This window comes from Pezoporus flaviventris, unplaced genomic scaffold, assembly GCF_033815535.1.
Source record: "Pezoporus flaviventris isolate CSIRO_AGI_PZ_B2104156 unplaced genomic scaffold, CSIRO_AGI_Pfla_v1 ptg000029l, whole genome shotgun sequence".
NCBI classification, from domain to species: Eukaryota; Metazoa; Chordata; class Aves; order Psittaciformes; family Psittacidae; genus Pezoporus; species Pezoporus flaviventris.
The window spans coordinates 13,054,628-13,079,932 of NW_026892577.1; the positions used below are offsets into that span (position 1 = coordinate 13,054,628).

At 40.0% G+C, this 25,305-nt stretch overlaps 1 protein-coding gene and 1 long non-coding RNA gene across 14 annotated transcripts in view; one reads left to right on the forward strand and one right to left on the reverse strand.

The window, feature by feature from the left end:
- BLNK (B cell linker) overlaps positions 1-25,305 on the forward strand; it is a 103,596-nt gene that overhangs the window by 39,619 nt on the left and 38,672 nt on the right. For 2 of the 10 annotated variants that reach the window (XM_061459087.1, XM_061459091.1), the window contains exon 1: positions 15,300-15,490. The exons of 7 other annotated variants lie outside the window; for them this stretch is intronic. In XM_061459087.1, coding sequence (XP_061315071.1) covers positions 15,444-15,490 — 47 coding nt within the window. In that variant the 5' untranslated portion in view covers positions 15,300-15,443. Of the gene's footprint in view, positions 1-15,299; positions 15,491-19,423; positions 19,741-25,305 lie in introns of those variants that run through there. One more of the 10 variants, XM_061459085.1, reaches the window with a different exon arrangement.
- Positions 2,455-15,149, reverse strand: LOC133272216 (uncharacterized). Of its 4 annotated transcripts, none has more exons than XR_009744367.1 (6): positions 14,828-15,149; positions 11,694-11,779; positions 11,089-11,151; positions 10,894-10,958; positions 10,264-10,499; positions 2,455-3,161 (listed from the first exon to the last, which is right to left on the reverse strand). It is a non-coding gene; the product is annotated as an uncharacterized LOC133272216 (long non-coding RNA). The 4 variants fall into 4 exon arrangements; XR_009744366.1 differs by having other exon boundaries at positions 10,894-10,961; XR_009744365.1 differs by having other exon boundaries at positions 10,264-10,521; positions 14,828-15,148.

Here is a 25,305-nt window from a genome sequence, read left to right on the forward strand (position 1 = left end):
TCCTGCTCCTGTATTTTTATTTCAGAGTGTTGCCTAACCAAAGACAAATCCTAATAAAAAAAATAATAAACCCAATGAGATTTCTATGAGAATTACACTGTTTCCTTAAGAAACAATAAAGAGAAAGAGCTTTTACTGTCTCTTTAAGCAAGTACAGCAGTACAGAAATCTTGTCACAATTTGCATTTGGACTTGTCCCACTCCAGAGAAAGCTCCAAGCTGAAAAAGCAAAGGTGATAGATGACTGCTATCCCAACACTTAGTAAGCAGGAATGGTTTTCCCCTCTCCTTGGGATATACTATAATGGATTTTTAATTACCCTATATCCTTCAAATACCAGTGCTGAATCAGGTTGAAAGTTTTATGCCTAAGTGTGTAGATTTAGTTCCTTGCTTTCCTTAGTTTTTGTTGTAGCTTAAATGTCATTTTAAAAATCTCCACTTATTCCAAAAACTGGAAAAGGCCAGGGCTGCAAATTCAAAAGATAGATACCTCTTCACACAGCGATGACCCAAACCTAAAAGAGATCTGAAGAGGTTTCCAGTACATAAGCACTCTAGTGTCATAAAAACATAATACAGGGCACTTCCTTGGTAGTTATATACACTCCAAAGGATGAAAAAGGAAACCCACCAACCTGCATTTGACTTTAAATAATATTTTATATATTATATACTCATTTTTAGCATAGAAAGGCTATAACAAAAGTCTACTCAGGCATCAAACATTTAGAGGCAGCCACTGCCTGCTGATTAGAATTAATTCTGGATAGTCTCCTGTTTACAGGAGGACCTAGGAAATATTTGCTCAGCAAAGCAGCACCATCTTGCTTTCTTTTACGGCAACAGATTATTACACCCCTGCAGCAGAAAGAGGGCAACAGACACTTGCATTATGGCAGTTTTATTTCCTTCTGCCATAAGCAATTGAGACTTTTGCAATTACACCAGTTACTTGAGGAGGAAAATCCCTCACAGCTCAGGAGCATACTGTGTTCCAAGACCTTTTAGGAAGCTCACTTCTGCTCTTGTAACTGTTCACCGTGCTATCTTGGATCTAAAGCCAGGCCAAACTGGTATTCTATATTGAAATGTTTTGTGAAAGCTTAACAATGAAAGAATGGAAAGATCACAGCTTTAGATGCCTTGTGGCACTACCATACACCACGTGGATCTGAACCTGAGACCACAGTTTTATCATAGCACTTCTCCCATCTCAGCTCCGTGTCAAAAAAACTACCTAGTCAGGTGAATACAGACAGACACATTCCAATACTATAAATCTGTAACTGGGCATTTCTTAGTACTAAGGGAATACAATTTTATCAAGCTTTGTCATATTTTTGGGATTTGCCCAAAATGTATTATATTCTACTTTGGCAAAATATGCTGTCCACTATTTAAGTCAAATAACCTTTAATACAATTCCATAGAGAAACAGTGAATTTGTATTTTATGCATTGCTTTTTATCAACAATAATACATAAAGAAAATAGTACAAAGTAGAAACTATTTCTGTACATCATATTCTCCTACAACTGCACCCACACAGAAGGCATTTTCAAACAAACTATCATTCAAAACTGGACATGGAGATGCAGGATGGAGTTACATTAATGGCGTTCTAGGTGGGATGAAAAGCAAACCCAATATAGAAGCTATTCAAGCTAGCAACATGTTCAGCTGAAGGGCAACTCAGGGTTAGAGATACATTGTCAGAGTTGGAGGTTTTTTTCCATTTTAATGAATATTACACCCACAAACGCCAATAAAATAAAATAATTTTGTCCTTTCTCCCATCTTTTCTTACTGAATATAATCCCGCTCTCAAACAGTGAAATACCAATCGATATTATCTGGATGTCAAAAAAGAACTGTTAGGATATGAAGATATCAGAAGAAATCCCTATTTTTCTTACCAACACCTGTGATGGAAACCAGTTTCCAAGCTGTCTGAGTATCTTCCCTACCCTCCCTATCCCAGTTAGGAAAACACAGAGAGGCACACAGAGTTTGCAGTTTTAACTGGCTTATGTCTGTATATATAAAATATAAATCAATACAAGCCTGAACCACCTCCAGAGCCTCCTCCTCTTCTTCAGCCCCAGGATTTTCCACCACACTCTGTTATAGAGCCTGTTCAGAACAACTTCTAAACTAGAAAATTTTCAGATTATTCAGTCTTGCCCAGTTTTCTTTCATGGTACCCTACTATGCTTAGGCATCTACAGAATGGCACTTGGGGGTGAGTTAACAGTATAATTATAGAAGTGTTTCTTTGATATTAGAAACACTATGCTCATTTTTAGAAATGTTAAGCAAGATAAATCACTGACACTTTTGATAAGTGTAACAAACTACTGTTAAATAATACTAGATGACTTTTAACTCTTTGAAGAGAAAGAGTAGATCAGCCTCTGAGAAAAAAAGCATGGGCTGATCCATCTCTGTAGAGAGAGCCAGGTCTGCAATAGCTTCACCTCATTAAGTTTTAGTGAAAGTAGAAATATTTATCTTTGTTAGTATGACTCTAGACCAGCCTAAATAGTAATAGGAGTTGCACAGCATCTCAAGTTGGTACCAAAAAAAAAAATCAAAGAAACAAGTCATCTTTTTAAATCACAGACCAGCTGAAGTTTGTGCACAAAGCCAGAAGGAGAACCAGAAATGGAAGCTGTAGCCCAAACTGGTTCATCACCATCATTGTATATATGGACAGAATCTTCTTCTTTCACCCTGTCAGTTGATGTGCTTTCCTTTTCTTTATTACATGGCTGTACTGAGACCACAGAGAAGAGGTCGTTGTAGTTTCAATTCACTGGTCTTTCTTCCCTTTCAGAAAATCATATTTGGTAGCTGGAAAGAGCTGCACCTGGGACTCCAACTCAGAAGAAAATAACTTCTGGCTCATTCAAGCAATGAAGTGTGAAAGACTATTAATTTATAATCTCATTTTAGCAGAATTCCATATGTGCCCCAGCTCAGGTACATACTGGGCACAAAACAGAGCAAATGTCCTGGCTCATTTTGTTCCAAATCTCCAAACTGGAGTCCTCTCAGTTTTTTAAAGGAATACAATATTTAATTTAGAGCATGTTGTCGACACACATTAATGTTCTCTGCAGGACAGACATTTCATTCTTCTCACTTTAGACTAGCCTCTGTAAAAATGAGTGAAAAACATAACCTTATTTTACTTTCATATAAGCATGCAGAACTTCATTCATTAGTTCATACATTTGTGCTGTGATGGCAGATGCAGTATTTCTAAGATAATGAAGGAGAGTATTAAACCCTTTCATTCAGACTTTAATTCAGAAATGATAAGAGAACAGGTAAATGGTCAAGGTAAGATACTCAGCCATGAAAACTGCAGTGCTTAAAAACGGGGTCAGCTAGGCAAGGATGGTAGAGAAGCTGAGCTGCAAGAAGTTAAGGGACTGTGGCAGGGAGGCCTGTTGCAGCTGCAAGCCAGACAGTTGGTGCTGTAACAACCAGCCACTTGAAACAGCTTCAGGAGAGGCTGCTCAGCACAGCTGGCCTGGCAAAAGATGAAGTACAGTTGGTAGGAATGCCACAGCATCCCTTTGTGCAACAGAATTCAAGACCTGAAACCCAACAGCCTGTATAGCTACAGGTGACAACCTATAGAATTCATAAATATGGAAAAAAAAATGCATTTCAAAGACTTGGCCTAAACAAATGCAGAAATTGCATTAAGTATGCAAATAAATCATAGAATCATAGAATAGTTAAGGTTGGAAAGGACCTTAAGATCATCTAGTTCCAACCACTCACCCATGGGCAGGGACACCTCACAACAGACCGGGTCACCCGAGACTCCTTCCAACCTGGCCTTGAACACTTCCAGGGATGGAGCATTTACCACTTCTTTGGGCAACCCATTCCAGTGCCTCACCACCCTCACAGTAAAGAACTTCTTCCTTATATCTAACCTGAACTTCCCTGTTTAAGATTGAATCCATTATCCCTTTCCTATTGCTACAGTCCCTTATGAAGAGTCCCTCTCTTCATACAGAGGGATGAAAGGGCATTCTCCAGAGTAGGGAGGCTGTTCAGCCTCCTGGCCAAATCTGTCTTGGTCGGGGCTGAGACTGAAGCTAAAAATTCTGATGGAACAGTATTGCCTGGTCTGTTTTAAATAATAGTTTATTTTACTCTTCCACAACTCATGCCTGACATTCTCCTTCTGTTCCCAAGAGTCAAGAGTTCTGAGGGGAAAAAAAGGTTATGTATTTTACAGTTCTTATACTGGTTCTCCTGTTTTCCATTGTCTTCCACCCACTGCCTTTGCATATTTTAGGTACCCTCCAATGACATCCTTGACAGAGCATGAAGTCTCAGTTTCTTCTTCACAATTCTGGCACTTCAGTTTCCCCAGACACCTGCTACCACAGCTCTGTCATTTCTCCTGTTTAGTTCCTCACTGCTCAGTTTCATGGCTTATTATTTTACGGAGCTCTCAGAATATAGACAATAACTTAAAAATACATTACCATTTCAGTTCATTTGCCTTATGATACATTTCATAAAAGTAATCAGATCCTTTTCTAAATCGCTGATCTGGCTGATATAATTAATTACCTTTATCAGTATATATCTTCCTTATCTCATTCTGCGGGCTGAAGCAATAATATTCTGAAGAAATACACAGGAATATAAGGCATACATACACATGCTCTTACTTTAATGAATAAATATTAGAGTTCAAGATGACAGACAGGAAAGGACTGTATTGCTTGAAATGTCAGCATGAACTACCACCTATATTCCTTTTGTATCACTGGCACAAACAATGTTTTAGACATTATTCACAACTAGGTGTTTTCTGTCCACATGTAGCCCACAAACAGATTTAAATATACCCTGTAAAAAATTTCAAAGTCAAATATTACCTGTCATTATTTTCTCTTTTTAAAGAAATAGAAATGTAATTCACATGTACAGTATTACAGGTATCCTCTACTATGTAATATTTTTCCAGGGATTTACTGAAAATTACAGATAAAACCAAAATTTCAACAATTTTGGCTTGTAACCAAAAGCAGCACTAAGCATGTGTGATATACCTCCATCACCAGGCAGCTCTAAGAAAACACTGACAAATAAATAGCAAGTATAGCTAATTCAGATCACAGACAAGAAAGAGCCTTACAGATTATGTCTTTCCAGCAACACTTCTCTACCATCATCAAAGTGAATACGGTATCATATCCTCTGTTAATCACAATGAATAATGGGAATAAATTCTTCAGGATTAAAGATGCAAATGGTCCAGAACCAGCCTAAATAAAAACCAACATATCAGTATATATCTATACCTACAATGTATCTTGCAGAGTCTACAGGATAGAACTCCAGTTTCTGGGAAAGCCCCACTTTCTGTGTAGATTTGAAGTACTGCTCATTCACAACAAATGCATCAAGAATGTTTTGAAACTCAGCCCCATGGCATAGCTCCAGCAGATACCTGAGCATTTATTTTATTTTATTTATTCTATACTAAAACTTATTCTACACTAAGCTCAAAATTTTGCTTCTTTATTATGGCATTTTTTTCTATTCCAATATTACAGAGTATTGGGTGGCTTAAAGTAAAGTAAGCCTGGGTCAGATCAAAGGTCTAATTCATGTGACATTTGTAACACTAGCCTGCATCAGGTGCCTTAGAGAAGATAAAGGCAAGCAAATGGGTGTGAGTGGGTGCCTCCACCTGCACACGTGTGAAGGGTACATCACTTGCTGAGCTGGTAAAACACTCCAATGCACCACACTTAAATAAATTTGCTCTGTGAACTCTGATTCAGGAAAGGGTTGGTGGTGTCAGTTCCACCAGGAATAAGAATAATAATAGCAATCTCTAATTTCTTTAGAGGCTCATGATACTTTGAGGAGTCTTTTTCATAAAAGGGGAAATTCTCCTGTGAACACAATTATGAAAGTTAACCAACCTCGAGAAAGGCTTAAGCTTGAAAGTAATCAGAACCCCAGGCAGATCTCTGCGACACAGAGAAGGTTTAAGTACCCAAGTCCAAGTCCATCCTGTAGATGTTGGCAAAAATCTTACTAGCTTTCAGAAATTAAAATCTCATAAAACTATCATCTATGCATATCATTTCTAAACTAACCATTAAAAACTTTCTCTAATCCCAAACATTTTAGATTGTGATTTCCTCAGTGCAGTGACCTTCTTCCTGTTCTTTATTATAGCAATGTACAATGAAAAGGGATAACACTTTATAAAGCAGACTGCTATGTACTACTGCAATACAATAAATATTCAAATTTACATATATGTATTTCTTTCTATGTAGATTTCTATCAAATTTTCCTTCTACTTTCACTTCTCCCCTAGTTCCCTCTATATTATAAATCTGAAGGGATGACAGAAAAAAAAAAGTAGAAATAGTTATTCTGAAACCCAATGTTTGATACTAAATGTAGATTTTTTTTCAACATATTCTGGGAGTAGAAAGACACAGGCTTTTATGATCACAAAGCAATAAATGCTTTGAAATAGTACATATAAAAATAATAATCCACTGATATATCGTGACACTCCTATTCATCAGCTACAGTTTTGTTGGTTTCATGCAATTAAAGTTACCAACTGTGTAAACATATTCTTTGCAACAATTCAAAAAATTTGCAGTGTTAGACAACAGAAAAAATCATGGCTATAGTTACAAATCTGAGTAATTTTTCTACACAGAGTATTCCATGAAACTCTTTATCTTTGGTCATGAAATGTTATCTTATTATTTCAAATAGTAGTTTGCTACTTAATTAATAAGATGATAATTTCTCTATTTAGAAAGTCCCCCATCTCCTTGATCACTTCACTGTCTTTTTTTCAAGGTGGTATTTCAAATGCACTATACTTGTGGGTGAGAAGGACTTTGGCGATATTTCTGTTCCCAGAACATAGTGGTAGGCAATTCCAGTTATCCAAGAAACAGGAGAGCAGTCTTTAGAAGATGGAAACATATGAAAACAAAAAAGACTACAGACAAAAGTATTTTTCCTGTTCCTAAGCAGGAACAGGAAAATGCTCAGACAGCAATTATTGTGGTCAGTGAAGCAGTGCAGATTACCAAATTGTACCAGACAAAAGATGCACCAACACATACATACATACATACAACTTGGTTGTATGTACTGCATCTTGGCTCTGCGTATTACAGGCCAGTGCAAGACAGGAAAGAAGGGGTTTAAAAACTATTGGGTTTTCAGCATTTTCCAAGTACTGAAGACATCATGATATGTCTAAACAGTATCAGCACTATACAGAAGTAACCTCATTTTAAAATATCCCTTTAAGTTTGAAAACATTCTACAATCTTTTGTTTGTGTGAGTGTATACACAGTGATTTTATGAGGGACAAAATCATATTTAGACCATTCACTATCAATGTCTAAATTTTGACTGATGCTCAGTTGGCACATGCAGAAAAGAGGGACACAAAATACTTCTTCCCAGTGCTCCTCTGCCCCATGCAAGTCTCATTCTCAGTGCCAGGGCTAAATAACCCACTCTGCTAAACACTCCCACTAAGGCTCCTTGGGTACTCTCCACGGTAAATCCACACCCCAAACAGGAGGACAGAGGGAAAAACAAATTTGTCCAAGGTTTAATCCAGTTGCAGCAGGAGGCAGGAGAGCAGGGTATGCAAGTCCTGGAGAAAAGTCAGAAACAAGAGAGGCTTGCCAGTCTGCAAAAAAGCCTGTGCCCCTACACCTGCCTGCCATGGTAAGGATCAGAGCTAGATTAAACCTGGCCAGCTACAAGTATGTTCATTCCAGTCACTCCTGATTGCTGGAAGGGGCTATTTGCAGATTCACTGTAGCTGTTGGCTGGCACCAACACAGGTCATTGCCTCCAAGGCAATCTGACCTCAAACACTTTCAGTTTAACATTAAATAATTAATCTGTCTGAAAGAGCAAATTTTGTGTTTCTGTGTGCATGTGGAACAGATGACAGTAAAATCGAAAAGCAGAAGTGCAGCTTTTTACACAGTGGGTTTGTCCCCAGAGAAATAAAACACATTTTCTCAGCAGGTGTTAAAATGAATTTGCTCAGAAGCCCCTTCATGAGAAAATCCTGTTAAATTCACTGTTTTCACATCTTTGCCTACCCCACAGTACATGCCTACACATACAGCCTGTTTCCTCCAGTAAAACTACAGACAAACCTAAATCCCTAACAATTGAATTGAATTTTCAAATGCATCTCCTACTGCTAGTGCTATATGAAAAACTTTTAACATGCCATTTAGTGTCCAAAGTGATAACAGATTAAGGCTTTAAGAGTTCTAGGGCAGTTGCTAGGAAACTTCCAAAATTAATACTGTGGCAGTGAACCATTTGACTCACAGTGAGGAGACTAAAACTGAAAATTAGTATTATTTAAAAGTACTTAGGACAGAGAAGTACCTCCCTCTCATCTGCTAAGACACACATAAATGCCCGCATGTAATTTTTCCTGTAAAAGTAGTGTTTTCTAGTTTAAAACAGCTTCTATGCATCCTGAAATTGAAAAAAATCCATTTAAATAGACTAGTTAATGAGAGTCTGAGAGCAATGCTTGGAAAAAACAGAGATGCAATATTTTAAACATGAAGCAGCAGTGTTCCCCTGTTTACAGCCATTCCTAAGTAGTAAATAGAGATAATGTCTTGACAAATCATGTTCCATAACCTCATGGTTTCTGAATAGCAGCCATGGGATGCTGAATGGTAAGTTAAGTAGGCAGTGTTATCAGCCAAAATAGAAATCAAGGAGAAACAAAACTATGTCTAAATTGGCATAGTTTTAAACAATAGTTTTGAGTGCTCTTTTGGCCTGCAAATTTGCATTCAGACCCATATGATCAAGCACAAAATCCTCCCGAGCAACATGTGACAGTCTACTGCTAACTCTCCATTTCCCCTCTGCTCTTCATCTGCACCGCATATTGCTGGCATGTCTTCCTACAGACATTCTGAAAGCAGAAGAGATCAAATACATACAAAATACTTTAAAATAGCAGGTTTTAGGAAAAATTCATGCCTCCAACATGGTTACGGTTTGCAGTTCAGATTCAAGTGGTATGAATTTGGGCTGTTTTCCAATTTAGATGTGGGTGGTATCCATTTGGGCTATTTTCACATTTCCATAGCCTCAAAAACCAGAACTGTAGCAATCATTTACTGACTTTCATGTGAACACAGACTGATCAAGCCAAATTCCTGTTACTGACCAACTACATTTACCTTCACATTACACTGCTTCCAAGGTTGGAGTTCTCACCTTTAGTGCTATCCCAGTAGTAGCATGAAGTCAGAGCTCAAGCAGTAGACACAAATTTTAAATAGAAATCCTTTAAATAGAGAATAAATAGAAGCAATTATCAGAGGCTGAGAGATATTTAAGACAGCATGTAGATATAGGCAGGGAGAGATGAAATACTAAGACCTCAAGTAAAATCAGATGGACATTTTTAAGTGAATTTTCAATCGTTTTGCATATTGCTCAGGAAAGCCTACATTGCTGCCCTTTTTTCTTCAAGGAAAAGCCAAGCAAAAGCTCACAAAGCTGTCTCATAGAGTAAAACCTGCAACATCCTGTGGTTCCCCACACTCCCCAGAAGTGGGGATGTCAAAATGAAAAAATACGCTAACCACTTGGCAAGAGAGGTTGTACATAAAATCCACTTGAAGAATTCTTTCCTATGCAGAACAGTTGCATCCTTGCCTTCTGAGTAGTTCTAAGAAAAAACTTTTGGCACAATCCTCTCTATTAATGTTGGAGACATTTTTTGCTAATTGAGAAGGGGTTAAGAAATGTTTTCTAGCATGACTGAGAGAAAAAGTAAGTCTTATTGAAACCTCATTATCAAAGCAATTGCTTACTTCAAACCATGTTTCTCAGCTGTTTTATATACATTGAATGCACTCGACTGAATCTATGAGCATTAATGTATTCTGTAAAAAAATAGCTTCTTGAAATAGTCATGCATAGTTCAGTGAGATCATCTGATGCAGCACTGTCTCCTCAAAGCATTAAAAATAAACATTAAAAAGATTTAGTGTAAACTGATATTTTAAACTAATCTATTGCAGAAATCTCCAAAATTTCTTTTATTCACCTTCTCATTGTTAAATTTTTATGCCACATGATACAGTTTACAAATATCTGCTTTTTATTTCAATTATGTGAAATCCTAGAAGTTCAGAAAGGGCAACTGAGAGCCAAGGCTGTACCTGTGCACTGGCTTGGACTTTTCACACTCATTCCTGCAGCTTGACTGCCCATCTGTCCTGTGTGCCACAGCTTCTGCCTGGAACACGTTCCTAGAGTTTCTTGTCATGCAGAAGAAACTATGGGCAAATGCGGTTGCATCACTGAGCCTCACCCTGCTTTGCAGTCAGGATGTGGCTTCGGCTGCCAACCCAGATCAGGAACTCCAAAAGAGTTTTTAAACAGGCCCTTAGGTTCCCTAGATTTAACACAGTCACAATCTGTAATCCAAATTAAGACAATGGCATGAACAGTCTCCATAAAAAGGTGTTAGTATCAAATCTTATGAATTTAAAATAAAGATACGCACAGCCGATATCTGATATATTAACATTGTAATACAAATTATTAGTAGCTTGAGCAGGAATCCCTGACAAACCTAAAATCATCATACAAGCCATGTACTGCTATTAAACTAGAGAGCATTAATTTTAGTGGCAATCACAAAAAGAAGTCATAAAAAGTGTCAAGGGAGAAACCTTCAGCCAGGAGAAATCACCAGCCATATCAAACTCTGGATTTTGCCTAAAGATTTCTCTACAACAGTTTGCTCTGTATCAAGATGCATGTTCTGATCTAGGTACAACACTTACCAATGACCAAAATGTTTCAGGCAAGTCTTCCGATCCCTTGTTTCTGTGCTACAGGAGTTTTTGGTCTACTTAGAGATGGAAAGTCAAGCTATAAATTATCTTAACAACAGGGTACAGAAAACTGGAGCCCTGAATAAACAGGAAATATCTGGGAATTCACAGCAAATTTTGACCAAATGAAGGTACAATACTCACTGTCTTGGACAGAGTTTGTTCCACCGAGTTTTGCTTTGGCCATGCCTCGATGACCTCACAGCTCTTAAATAGAAAACGGAACATGCCACCAGAGTGAGGCAGCATGTACAAGGAATGATCCAGTGGGAAGTAAACAGCAGAAAATAGCACAGGGGGTAAAAAATAATTATAGTTTCTGAACATACAACATAAAAGTTGCTTTTAAAAATCTTTTTTATTTATGAGAATAAATAGAGAATTACAGTCATACTGGTTGAGGATCAGAGAGACAAACCCAGACTAAGCCACAACACTTGCGGTGATGAGGAAATAATGTTACAACAGTCAGTGGCATTTAGGAAATCTGTCCAAGCATTTAGAAGGCTTTTCCAAAATTTCAATGACATTTTGAGCATCAAAAAGAAAAATAAGAAAGCATGCATGTTCTGATAACCATCCTGTCAAGGGAATTTACTGGCAAATCCTGCATTACCTGTGAAAGGTAATGGCAGCAGGAATTTATCCTGTATCTCCTGTAGGCGTATACAGGAAAACAAACTTAGTGGCTATCACAAAACCAGCAGTCTGTGTGAATGTGGTTCTTAAAACATTAGATAAGAAAACACCAGTTAGGTAAAGGGCTTGAATGATGATGCTCCAGAAGACCACTGCAGAGTGGTCTTCCAAGTGATCTTCCCAGGTAGGAGCACATCTGCAAAACACCTTATTTAAGACATCAAGATATATTCTCCCAGGACACCAGCATGCCCCACACCCCTGGGACATGTCCCTCAGGCTGGTTCAGGCTGCCAGGCCATGTCTCAGTGGGCAGCAGCATTTGCCAGCCAGTGACCATTGTGTCTCACACTGGCCCCATTGGCCCCAGATGTGCCAGGGACCATGGAGGTGGCACAGGCATTCCTCAAAACAAGTCTCCTCTACCAAGACCAGCTCCCGTGGCTGGGGAGAAGGTTTTTGCGTTAACCATCACTATGGTCAAGATGTCACCCACACGGTAAAACAAATCCCAGTTCCTCTTTGGCATTTTCCAAACAAACATATTAGGTCAAAGAGGGACAGTTGCTGAGGCAGCAATTACAAAAATAGCATGACATTATGTTTGCTGCATGGCTCAAACCTGCCACTGCCTCCACGCTCCCAGGGTTCCTGAAGAGGAAGACAGGGTATTTCCCCAAGAGGGGATTAGTAAGACCCTACCTCACAGGATCTCCTGAGGCACCGTTTTGGAGTGAAGAGTAACGCTGGAGGGATGGAGGAACTGCTGCCACTCACCTGTCCCATCTCTGGTGCAGGTCTGCAGGGCCCTTCTTGCCAGCTGCATGTGGTGGCTTGTTCCTCTCAGTACAGACTATATAAAAACCACAGGCAGGACCAGAAGTTTGGACTCTGAAACCACCATCTGGGCAGAAGAAGAGGCAGAGGGCTGTGTGGAGGGGCTTGGACATGTTCTTTTTATGTAAGGTTTTTCTCTAGTGGTTTTCCAATCTTGTTGATCCAAGTTTTCTCAACACTATGGCAGATGGTCAGATAGACTGATTTGTTGGCAGACCAGAAAGAGCTAAGCAGGCTGTAGTAATGTTCTAGTGAGGCTACACTCAGATCCAAATGTAATTTGTATCTGAGTAATTTTCTGGTGAGGTTACACTTAGATCCAAATTAGATCTGGATGTTTTGGATGCACATACATATTTTAAATGGGGAAAAAGAGGAATTTCACTGTAACTAGACAGGCTTTGTTTGGCATTTGGGGGACAATGGCTTCCTTCTCTTAATTTCAGGACTTTACCTGCACTTGACTCTCCATTGGTTTCCTAGGAACATCATATTCCAAGGCAGCCACAAGAAATTACTCTCTCAGATGCCTTGCGTTTAAGATAACTGTGGGACACTGGGTCCTGTATATGCCCTCTGGGGGGAAAGGGCCTAATTTATTCTTTGCCCATGTTCTGAATGAGTAAAGAGTGACTGTCTAGGCCACATCCCCTGCTACTAGTAACTGCTAATTCTAGGCCAGGACTATTTTATCCTCAAGAAGAAAAAACCCTTTCAGTGTGTCTTGCTATGTGTGAATATAAAGGAAGGCAAGATATGCCTTGGCTGTGAGGACAAGCATTTACCTCCTTTGCCTGTACTGCTTTCCAGACAAGTAAAACCAAGCCCTGATGGAGTTGTAGGATAGGGGTTGGTGGTTTTTTTTTCTACAAACTGTTTATAGATATTAAAGCGAAGCAGGACTGTGCACTGGGCCATGTGTGTGCATGGCAGAAGCAAGCAGGCTGAAGTATGACCAGTGGACAGGCCCCACAGCAGGTACCACAAATTCTCATGAGCAATTCTTATGCAATGGAGACTTTCTTAGGAGTAACTTCTTGGCAGCAGTACCAGTCTAAGCAGTCACACATCCTATTCCTCCCACCCCATGCTGCACCCTAGCAAACATCTGTGCACTGAATCAAATCAAGCCCCTAGCACAAGGGACTTGGGGACTGCGCTGAGCATGAGGCACCAGCAGCAGCCTCTTCCTGGGAGCAGCAAAGTGACAGCACTACAGAGACAGGAGTGAAAGCCCTCCCCACTGGGCACTGCAGAGCATTAATACTAAACCTGTAAACTGTTGGGTCAGGAAGAAATCAGGCAAAACCAGCACGGCAGTGCAAATGACAGGCTGCCTCCAAAGATCTCAAAGGGAAGCCGTCTGGAATTTCTGCAACAGTCAGCGAGGAGGTTATTGTGTAAGAGAAATCACTGCATGAGCCCTCTGAGCAAATCCCATATTCTGATACGTGTTTTAGATATAGCAGAAAGACTATACAGGCAAAATTACATTATTCCTTAAAGCCCACAAACTTCATGAGATACCCCAAAAATGGCAATTTCTTCACTATGGGATTTCCCTAGAGAAATACTGTATGCAGGTATCAAGTGACTTCCATGCTAAAAGCTCAGATATCAAAAATGTCAGCCCTGCCAAGGTCAGAGCAATACTATTATCAAAGACACAACTCTTGTGGCAGGCTGTTTCCCCATAGCCATCTGCACTAACCAGGAAAGTTTGGTTTACTGTTAGAATTTCATAAGAAAAAGAAAAATAGTACAATCTTGGGAGGAAGCACATGCATCTGAAAATCTAGCCTAAGTGGCAATGAGAATCTCCCTAAGAAGTAACTTTGGGTGTGCCGAAAACATATTGCACTTATCAGAATATATTAACATGACACAAATGTACATTCTTAAATAAAACAACAGGTTTCCTGCCTAGAGCACTTTGGCTTATAAACTAAGCTACAGACAGGCCGAAGATAGAGAAGAAAGTGACAAGACTCATCAGCTAAAGGTGCAGAATCCAAATTAATCAGTGCTTCAGGATAAAGGCTAAACATTATTATCTGCTTACACAGCCCCTCAAAATCAACCAGTTGCCTATAAAGCTCATGATTTAAAAAGGAAAAAAATATGCAAAAAAAAAATCCCAAGACTCTGAGATACCAGAGCCATAAAACACAGATCAGCTGCCTATATTTTGGGTGAGAACAGCCTGGTCCAGTGTCCTTGGAGGATCATCATTTACTCCTGCCTTAGTTTAAAGGTTTAAAGTTTAGAAGTTTAAAAGTTTAAAGGTGAGGAAACTTTTTTCCTCTTACAGGTATATTCAGAAAGATGGGGGTAACAGGATGGTTTTCTCTAGCTTTGCTAGAGAGCCTCTGGGAAGGGAGAATTTCCCACGGCAGCATGTTCCTACCTGTCGCACATCTTCACCAGGAAGCGCAGAGTGAGTAGGAGAGGGAAGCCTGCATTGTCCCCCGCAGCCTGCAAAGTCACCTGGGGCTGGAGGCGCGGCGAGGAGGGGGTTAGCCTGCCCTGCCACAACCCGCTGAAGCTGAGCTAAACGCAACCAGCTGCACACCAGGGCAGCCGAGCGGCCGGCACATCTTTCCCTGAGGCAGAGGCAGCGCTTCCCTAAGGCACAGCAACAGGTCTAGAGGGAGGAGCGGAGCAGAGGCCTCGCGTTCCCATTTCCAAAGACTCCACCTTGGCTCCCGGTACTGCAGCCACCTGTGCGCGCCGCCGGACAGGAGGCGGGCGTCGGGGCCGGGAGGGGCTGGCCTGGGCGCCCCGATCACCGGGTCCCTCCTCTCTCAGCGCCTGCGGGTAGGACGGGGAGAGGCTTCGGCAGCCCGGTACGACGGCGGCCGCCGCTTAACCCCGCCGAGGCAGTCATCGGACAAGTTTCGCCGCGCCCGGGCACGGCGGTAGGAGGAAGCCGAGTCGAGCCTGCCAGAGGGGGCGGCCGCGCCGGCAGGTGCCGGGTTGGGGCGATACAGCGTGCCCCGGCGGGTGCCGGAGTAGCGCGGAGCATGGACAAGCTCAACAAGCTGACTGTGCCGGCCGGGGAGAAGCTCAGGTAGGGTCCGGTCAGCCTTGGTCTCTTCCATGAGTAGCGAGCCGGGGCTTGGAGCTGGGCTTGGGGCTTCGGGGTGACGGGGAACCTTGTTCTGCACCGGGGTAGCGGGGATAGGGAGGCTCAGAGGCACGAGGAAGCTGGTAGAAGTCTTAGAGGAAAACGGAGTTACTTCTGGTTGCTAGGGTGGTATAGGGAAGCGTGGAAGGTAAATACAGGTCTGGAGCCATTAATCGGACACGGCTTTCAAAGCCAACTCTGTCTGCTTCATCTGCAGGGAAAAGGTGAATAGTTTTAAAGTGTCTGTCTTCAAAGCTGTGAGAAGACAGTCTTTGGCTGACTAAAATGTATGAGCCTCATGCAGATTAGAAAAATTTAATTAATTGCTTGATGGTTTAATCAGAGTGGCCTGTGAAGATGGATTTTGCAGTTAAGTTGCATGATATTTTCTAATCTTCGAAAGAACTGGTGGAATAGAGGGAACTGGAAAACGGGAAATGTTCCTAAGTGAACAATGTTAAATACAGGCTTTGAGAGGAAAAAAGCAGAAGCTGACCATTACTGAAGTATTTTTAGTGTGACTTGATTGGTGTGCTGCTGGAGTTGGCACCTCAAGGATCTTTCATCATGGTGATTTTTTCTGAATAGTTAAAATAAGCCCTGTTTCAGACTGAAGCAGCATCCAAACTTCTTCTGCTGCTGGAAAATAAGAATGAAATACTGAAGAAAAAGTTTTTCTAAAAAAAACCTCATACTTAAGTACTTGATACAAATTTATAAGCCATTCTCAAGTCTCTCTCCCTCTCCCCAGAAGCCTTCATGCAAATCAGAATAATCCCTTGTAAAGCTAATTCTGATGGAAAAGCATTTTGTGATATCTACTCTTTCCATTCTGTTGAAATACTGGCAGGGAATGGAGGGGATAGCTGAAGAGCAGCAATGACCCTCATATCATATTCCTTAGCCAGGCACACATAATAAAACCCTATCAGACTGCATCCTACAGCCCATAAAAGAACTCTGTGGAAGGCTCAATGGACAGAGGGAAGAACACAGTGAATTTCCGCACTGTCTGCAATTTACCTCCTTAAATAGTCTAAAAATACCTAAAATAGTGTTCAGGACTGGTCTGAACTGTCTATCTCAAGATAATAGGCTGAGTGATATGGTGGAAAGCTTGATGCTACCTAGACAGTTACTGGTGCATAAAGAAATAAACTACTTTCGTCTGTGATAAAATTGTAGCTGCATCTTTTGTGCCTTTGCAAATTATTAAAGCAGGATTACTTTCAAGTATACAGAAGATGATCTACATGTGAGGGTTGTAATACTCCAAAACTTGTGAACTGATTCAGAAGCCCTAAACCAGAAAGGCAGCCATCACACCCCTGCTGCATCTTTACTCTGGCTGACACCCTTCATCTTGTCTTGAGGTTTTAATATTGTTGTAAAATGAGGAAGAGGTAGCTCGGCTTTTTTCTGTTACCTTGAAGTATTAAAAGGTACTTTTTCTCTCTTCCTCAAGGCCAATTCACCCTAGTTGTGCAAGGAACATATGAGCATTTCTTAAGTGTGACTGTTCTCACTACGTATGGTGGAAATGCATGTATGCTTCTATTTTAGCACATCGAAACACCTCCTTAGACAGAAACTTGGGTGTTTGGCTACACACTCTTATTACAGCATCGGGCTTTAAGAAACTTAAAGCAGAACTGTCTGTGAGTACATATTCATAGCATACATTTAGGAGAGATGTGCAAATTTAGGAAGAAATCAGCATAACGTGGCAGCAGCCTTTTCTTCTTTGAAATAGCTGAATACCCCATTGTGCTACATGACTTATTGACAGTGCAGTTGACTTCCTAATATAGCCTCCTGTCTGCATGGAAGACACATAGATGGTTCAGAGTTTGTCCTGAATGTTACACAAACAAAATGGCTGCATTAAAAACCTACCTTCCTCCATATGCTAAGACGCAATGCCAAGAAATATTCCTACCAAGCATAGTTTCAATTGGTGTAATTATAGTTCACTTTTTTCTAAAGACAGCTTTCTTAAAATTTCCGCTTTATAGCAGCAAAAAATTAAAGTAGCACTGCTCTTGAGTCAGTGTCTGAGCGCAAAGCTTTTGATTTTTTTAAGTGTAGACCTGAAAAGCTAGATATTATGTGGTTTTGCTATGCTCAGCTGTTCTCCATGGTTATATTTGAGCCTACCAGATCTAGCTTTTTGTTGCATTAGCCATTCTTATGTCAGATCTGAATTCTTAACATACTCTGTTTGTTTGTTATTGCAACAATAACAACTGTTCAGTGTTTTTATGCGCCCCTGTACCTACCATGTTGTGGTGTGTTTACTGCAGTTAAGTTACTCAATTAACTTTAACATCAATTAGATAGGAATGTTGGAACTTCTTGGAATTCTAGTATTATTTTTATATAGTGTTTATTATAAGGTATGCACAGTATTATAGAAGTTTTCCTCAGAGTACATTGTGTGTTCTAATTGCTTCCATACAGTCAGGAAAAAATGAATTCCAAAGGTTGTTTATTTATCATAAGAAATTAATCTGTGATGCATGCAAGTAATTCCATATTTTGAATGGTTTTCTAAAGTGTGGAGTGAATATATGAGCAATAGCCATGCTGCCATGGCAGACTCTCATGTGCCTTGATTTCAGCAGAAACAGGAGTTAGCAACTCAAAACAATCAGCATTAAACATTTGCAGTTCAGCTTCTTGGACTATAAGCCTATAATTCTTGGTCTTCAAATAATTTCTAGCTACTATATACTACTCTGTTACAGCATCTCATTTCAAAGGCATCATTACCATTGTCACTACTGTGATGGGCAAACCATGGCATGAAGCATAAGTCTACCACATGTTTTCACTTGCCCAAGGTCATGCAGCCAACAACTTCCACATTGCAAACAGACTTGCCGAAGAGGACAGTTTCATGTTCATTTCAGATGGCTTCATTAATTTGCCATAGTTCTTCCTTCTCTCTCGCTTCACCCAGAAATAACGCAGACCATTAAAGTCACTGTTTCCAACCTTAACTCCCAAATAAAAAGCAAGCGGGGGGGGGAAAGCAACTGACTTTTTTTGCTCAGGTTGGACAAGTGTGACAGTTAATTTGCAATATTTTATTTTTACATCCTTTGCTAAATAGGAGGATTAAGTCCTAATTCTATTAAAATCAAGAGGAGTTTCTTTAAGGCCTGAATACCTGTTAGTTGTCCATCAAATCTGAAGATAGTTATGGTCTTCACTAATTTTCTACTGACAGAGGGCTTGACTGTAACTGCTAGGTCTTTACCAGATTTTCTGGTACCATTTCCTCTTGAAAGTGTATTAGCAGAAAATGAATTCATTTGGTAATCAAATTATATTTAACTGTAAATTGACATCTCCTATGTACAGGATGTTTTAGCATAGTGAATGTTTAATTTAGAGAAAATGAATGGGGAATAACTGAGCATTAGTTTTCCACTGCGAGAAAATTTACAGTATTATATTAGTATTACAGTAGTTTGACTAATCCTTATTAATAGTTAATTGTAGCAAGCAAACTTAGAAACTGAATCTTTTTTCAAGTCAGATTTTAACATCATTTAGTGTTATCAAGGGACTTGAACAAGATAAAAGAACCAAAATAAACTCAAGCAGGAAAGAAACTGGAGTTTCAAAGTAAGCTAGAGAATGCTCCCAGTGACACAACTGGGCACCAAAGTCCACATCCGACTTTAACATCTTTTCCCCTTTTTAGTTATATAGACTTCAGAGGAAAGGTTAATCAAATGCCCAGTTACTTGAACACTGCTCAGTAGCCTAAACACTTGCATCAGAACTATTCCACATACAAGATTTTTCCAGACTAACCTCTTCTAGTTGCTATCTCTTCTTCACAAGTCATGGCCCCCTTAATTCTGCTCTTCTACCTGCTCTGTTCTCTTTCTAGCAAAAGTCTAATCTGCCTCCACAGAACATAACAGCCATGAGGGTCTTCTGGGATACAACCCACCGCTACCTCCAGCAGCCTTCTGTCTCAGCTTCCAGTTTCTCCTGTCAACTTTCCACTGTGCAGTAACCCTTTGTCACAACAGCAGCTTTTGTGGCTACATTTTAGCCCAACAAAATGTAGACAATGTAAGGTCACATGAAATCGGTGCCAGTGGCATGCAGTCTTTAAAGTTGGCTTTCAAAGGCATGGAGGGAAAGGAGGCCACCAGCTATGTTTGCCCATGCTGGTGAGTAAAAATGAAAGTTCTTTCTGTAGGATTGTTCGGTCCAGTTTGCCATTAAAAGCATGGGATTTTGAGTAAATGATAAAGCTGTATAATCTCGATTTCCTCTAGCTTTCTGTCAGCTTAGACAGTTCATTAATCTCTCTCACCTCTGGACTTTGGAATGGAATGAGATATGAAATGCAAACTTCCCCAAATACCACTGTAAAACCCCCTTTCACCCCCAGTGTGACTTCTCTAGCCAACTCCTCCTGTTGTTTCTCTCTGACCTTGCTTCAGCGTAGCATAGCCTCCACCCCATCTATATTTGTTCTCCTTTTTCCTTTCTCTCTGCATAAGCATTTCATTCTAACAAGCCTTTTAAAGTTTCTTTCTTTTTCTTGCTTATCATCCTTCTTTCAGCTATGTCATCCTGCCTCAACCAATGTCCAAGCTGCCCTAGGAAAAAAAGGGAAGAAAAAAAAACCCAATGTAAACACATTAACATTTTTTGGGGTTTTGTTGGCTTTTTTAACCTAAAAAGCCAATGCTGGCTATAGAAAAATGTGTTTAAGTGTGACTGTGATCTATGTTTTAAATGAAAATATGGCAATGTAGACAAAATAGTCTACACTGAAGTCTAATATTGAAACTTTGGTGAAAATCCCTGGTTTAATCTCTGCCTGTTGGTAGTATGAGAGTATAATCTGATCAAAGGTAAGCTACACTTATGCAGTACCTACATTCTACTTGTGCTGGTAAAATTGTTCAGTCACTGGCATAGTTTATTCCACCAGCCGCTTATATGCACACTCTTCCAAACAAAATTAGATCTTCTAATGACATTGTAGCTTTGTCAAAATAACTGTCTATGGTAGGAACATTTGCCAACTATATAATCTCAAATGACATCATTTTAGGCCTGTGCCCATCAGTTTTACAGCAAAGGATAGTAATATAGAGTGGGTCTAAAGACCTGCCTTTTTTTTTTTTATTAAGTGAAACAATAAATGATCAATAGCCAGGCAAATAAACCAATAAATTAATATTCTTGGCCATGGAAGACATAAAATATTCTAGCAAACTGTACATAACCTTTTTTCACCATTAGTTTAAAACTATACCCCATACAGCTGTGCAGAGTGCTAGATATTTAATCATAATATGACATTGCAGGTACCCAGTGATACGTTGATACCAGAACAAAATAGGTTTGTATTTTACAGAATCAGTCAAAACCTGCACACGTACTGCACACTACATTATAATGTGATAGATGCTTTTCTTTTGGAAGGCAAATATAGAATCACAGAATCGTTAGGGTTGGAAAGGACCTTAAGATCATCTAGTTCCAACCCCTCTGCCATGGGCAGGGACACCTCGCACTAAACCATGTCACCCAGGGATTCGTCCAACCTGGCCTTGAACACTGCCAGGGATGGAGCATTCACAGCTTCCCTGGGCAACCTATTCCAGTGCCTCACCACCCTAACAGGAAAGAACTTCTTCCTTATATCCAGTCTAAACTTCCCCTGTTTAAGTTTTAACCCATTACCTCTTGTCCTATCACTGAGTTCCTAATGAAGAGTCCCTCCCTAGCATCCCTATAGCCCCCCTTCAGATACTGGAAGGCTGCTATGAGGTCTCCACGCAGCCTTCGCTTCTCCAGGCTGAACAGCCCCAACTTTCTCAGCCTATCTTTATACAGGAGGTGCTCCAGTCCCCTGATCATCCTCATGGCCCTTCTCTGGAGCACACTGGAGCCGGCTCATGTTCATTTTCTCATCAGCCAGCACCCCCAAGTCCTTCTCCTCAGGGCTGCTCTGAATCTCTTCTCTGCCCAACCCATAGCTGTGCCTGACAATCATAAAATGTTGCAAAAAAGCCCTTCACACTGTTAATGGCCTTTGTCAGCTGTAACAGTGTTGGAAGGCAAAATTACATTACCAAGAGGGAGGAAAAAGTGTTCCCGCATTGGCAGAAATTGCTATAAATACCTCTTTACTTGAAAATAAGGATTGTTTTTAGTGGCTTACTTTGGGAAATTCCTCTGTTATTTGATTATCCCTCTGAGCTGTCCGATAGTCTTTGGAAGCAAAGCTTGTGTAAGTCAACAGTTGAAAAAATTAAGAGTAATGTAATCAAGTTTTAGTTCTGCTTTTGGTGAATTTAGTTTTGCTAAACTGTTTACCCTTATCAAAAATCCTGACTAACCATCTTCACATTCATAACAGGCCATACAAGATAAAACTGGAACATTTTTAAATGTCCTAAGAATTCCATTGGTTTTGCTTTTTTTTTTCTTAAATGATGAGTGAAATCTCAGGTTTCAACACTGCTGGTAGTTTCAGCATTGTGACCAAGCCTAGGGGAAAATATAAGATTTCAATTATCTGCAGAACAGAAACTGAAAAAATGACAGCTTTTAGAGTTTAGACCATTTTTACTTACCATTCACAATGTAACTGAAAATTTTGACATGTAAAAAATTTGAATGTTTCCTTTTAGTTTGTTGGACCAGTGTAGTTCAGGATTCAGCTGTGCTTCTCCATTGTAGCACATTGCTGTATGCACACTGCAGTAATGAAAATCTGTGACCTGTTCTCTTTGATGTATTTAACGGAAATGCATCTTCAGATGGCTAAATCGCCTATTGCGGATAATTTATATATCCCTGATCATTAGAAAAGAAAGAACACATCTGCTGGTATTTTTTTTCTTATGTTTTATGTGGTTTTAAAAATGATTGCTGCATCAGAAGACTGACTTTAGTTTATATAACATCTTCTATAGCCTAAGTACCCTAAAGCATGTTACAAGATAATAAGCAAAAATTTCTTTTAAAAAGCAAGTATCACTGGTTTTATGTGCTCAGCAGTCAAAAGAATCGGAAAACTGATGGAAAACAGTGTCTGAAAGTGACAGTATTTGCTCATTTCGCTGTAGGGAACCATCTTAGATTTTTGGTAGACTGTAAAAGGACTTTACATACTGTGTAAATAAGTTTGGATCATGGCAGCTATAGCAAATGACTTGAGGGGTAAAAAGCTTGGAGATTTTCTTAGGATCTGTATCCTAATCTGTTAGTATATATATTTTGGACAGGTTAATTTTCCAGATGTAAGCAGAGCAGATGTCTAATGCTACAGGTTTATGACCTGAACATAAGTTATGTACTACACAGTAAATACTTTAGAATGAATTAAAATAATGCGTCCTGAGGCAATAATATGGAAATCATGAGTATATATTTTTCAAGCCTAATGCAAGGGCAACTAGGTGAAGGAGGATATTCATACAAGAGGCTACACTATGTGGCTAAATGATTCGTTCATGTCTTAAAATACAAACGCTATAGGCATCTCTGCAAGAAGCACATAGGCAGCTAAGTGTCACTGGAACTGTAGTTATGTGGCCAATTTAACTTGGGATAAGTCTGAGCTGCGGCCAAAAGAGTAGGTCCCTTTCTTCCACCCTCCCAATGCCCTGCTCTCCCTGCCCCCTATCTCCACCCTCACCCTGGCTCACCCGAGTTCCCATGATCACGTGATGAGGCTGGATCCTGCTGCAATCTACATTGGCAAAAGAAAAAAGAAGTTAGTTCCCACCTGGAAGTTCCATGATTCATCATAGCTGGGTAAGCACCGAGGGCAGAAAAGAACAGAATTTCCCCTTTCAGTGACAAACCACGTGGGCTCCATTAAAGTGAATGTATAACCCTAGGGGCTAAAATACTTCTCCAAAGTTCAGATAAAATTTAATCGATCTTAGTGCAAAATTAAAAAAAAACCCACCAATAAACAAAAAAAAAAAACCCCAAACCACAAAAAAGCAAACAGCTCCATCAGGAGCCTCTAGGAGATCCCTGCCAGCACCACCCCACACCTCTGGTGGATACAATGCTTCTGTAAGCCTGAGCAAAAACACTTTCAGCCCAGTTACAGCAGTGTTTGTTAGTCTTCATCAGATGTGTTAAAAATGTATCCATTATCCTGCGCTCCTGTCATTTGGATTCTGGTGAGGTGGTAAAATCACTTCAGCTAAAGGGGGTTTAATGCTAAAGGCATTCAGTATAATAATAATGCTAAAGGCATAAAATACGATAACCACTATTGTTGCTTTAAGCATTATATGACCTTAGGAAAAATACAGACAGGAAGTTGCTACACTTCAGTTGCCAATGGGTGAGAAAAAAATGGAAGTAAAAAAAAAGGTATGCATTAGAGAGGAACAAGAGAAAGTTCTTGTCTCCCTCCAAATCGGGCATTCCTCTGGATGAACTGTCTGGGAGAGGGAGAAATCTTACCAGAGAATGGGAAAGGAAGTACTAGGCCATAAACATGAGCGCACACTGCCAGCTCATGTTCAATTTCTCATTGACCAACTATATACAGAAATACTCCTGTCTTGGAACCAGTCTTAGTGACTTGTGAATACTGGGGAGCATTAAGATATCTGTGGTTATTTTGTCTAGGAGTAGCCCAAGGGAGTGTTCAAAGTTTAATGGAATATTAAGAAGCTCTGCCCTGTTTTATTTGGTGGTCAGAACGCTATTTCGTAGAGCAAATGCAGACCATTATACATATAAATGCACTTTTGGTTTAGGGAAGAGTTAAAAGGTTGTTTAGAAAAGCCCTTCTTTTGTCTAGTGCACACAGCACCTTGCCATCAAACTACTAAGTCCAGGAAGTTTTTCAGCCCACTGAAAAAGCACACCATTTTTCTTAGCCTTCCACAGTCTGTGAACTTACTGGATTAAAATCACATAAGAAATGTATTTTACTGGCAATCTTAAATGACACAAAGACACTGAACACTCAGATCATGAACTAAATTCATTCATCTTGTGTCAGCGCTTATGTGCCCACATTAGCAAGACCTTAACACAAAACCTAAGTGCTTGCCTAACTTGAAGGTAGTTGAAGTTAGACATGTGCTTAAACATCTGGCTAAATCTTTGTCAAGCCTTTATGTAGTTAGACTTTTTAGATGTCTTTCAATTGGTAATCAAGACTAAAAATGGCAGATTGGAAATTTGTGGAAGAGGTGAAAGAGGAGGAAAAACTGAGGAACTCACTCTGTTGGAACACCAAATCAAAGTTAAGCCTTTATTTTTCTGTGTTCAATTCACTCAGTTTTCTTACATTTTCATGTCTTCCATGTCCCTGTAGTAGTCTAAATCTCCATGCCTGCAGAAATGACAGAAATGTTGTCTTGCCTTTTAAAAATGCTTGTAGAATTGTGGCTGTAATTAATGTTACCATTGACAGGAGGTAATTTTCTGGGTCCGTACCAAATCCTGTCTTTGTGCTTCCTCTTTTTGGTGAAATATAAAAACCTCTTTATGCTCTTAAACTTCACCTACCAGGCTGTAGGGTACTAGTCCTCTGGGGAGGTACAGCACTCAGTTTTAATGGGAACTTCATTTTAGAGTAACTTAATGCATTTAGCTTCCTTCTGCTACTTGCAAATGTTTCAGAAAAATGGAGTAGGCCTTGTTGAGTGTAGCTTCGGGGGGGGTGGAGGATGGGAGAGGGGAGCATGGTCTTTTCTTGTCCCACTTGTCTCGGTCCCACCAGTAAATCTGCA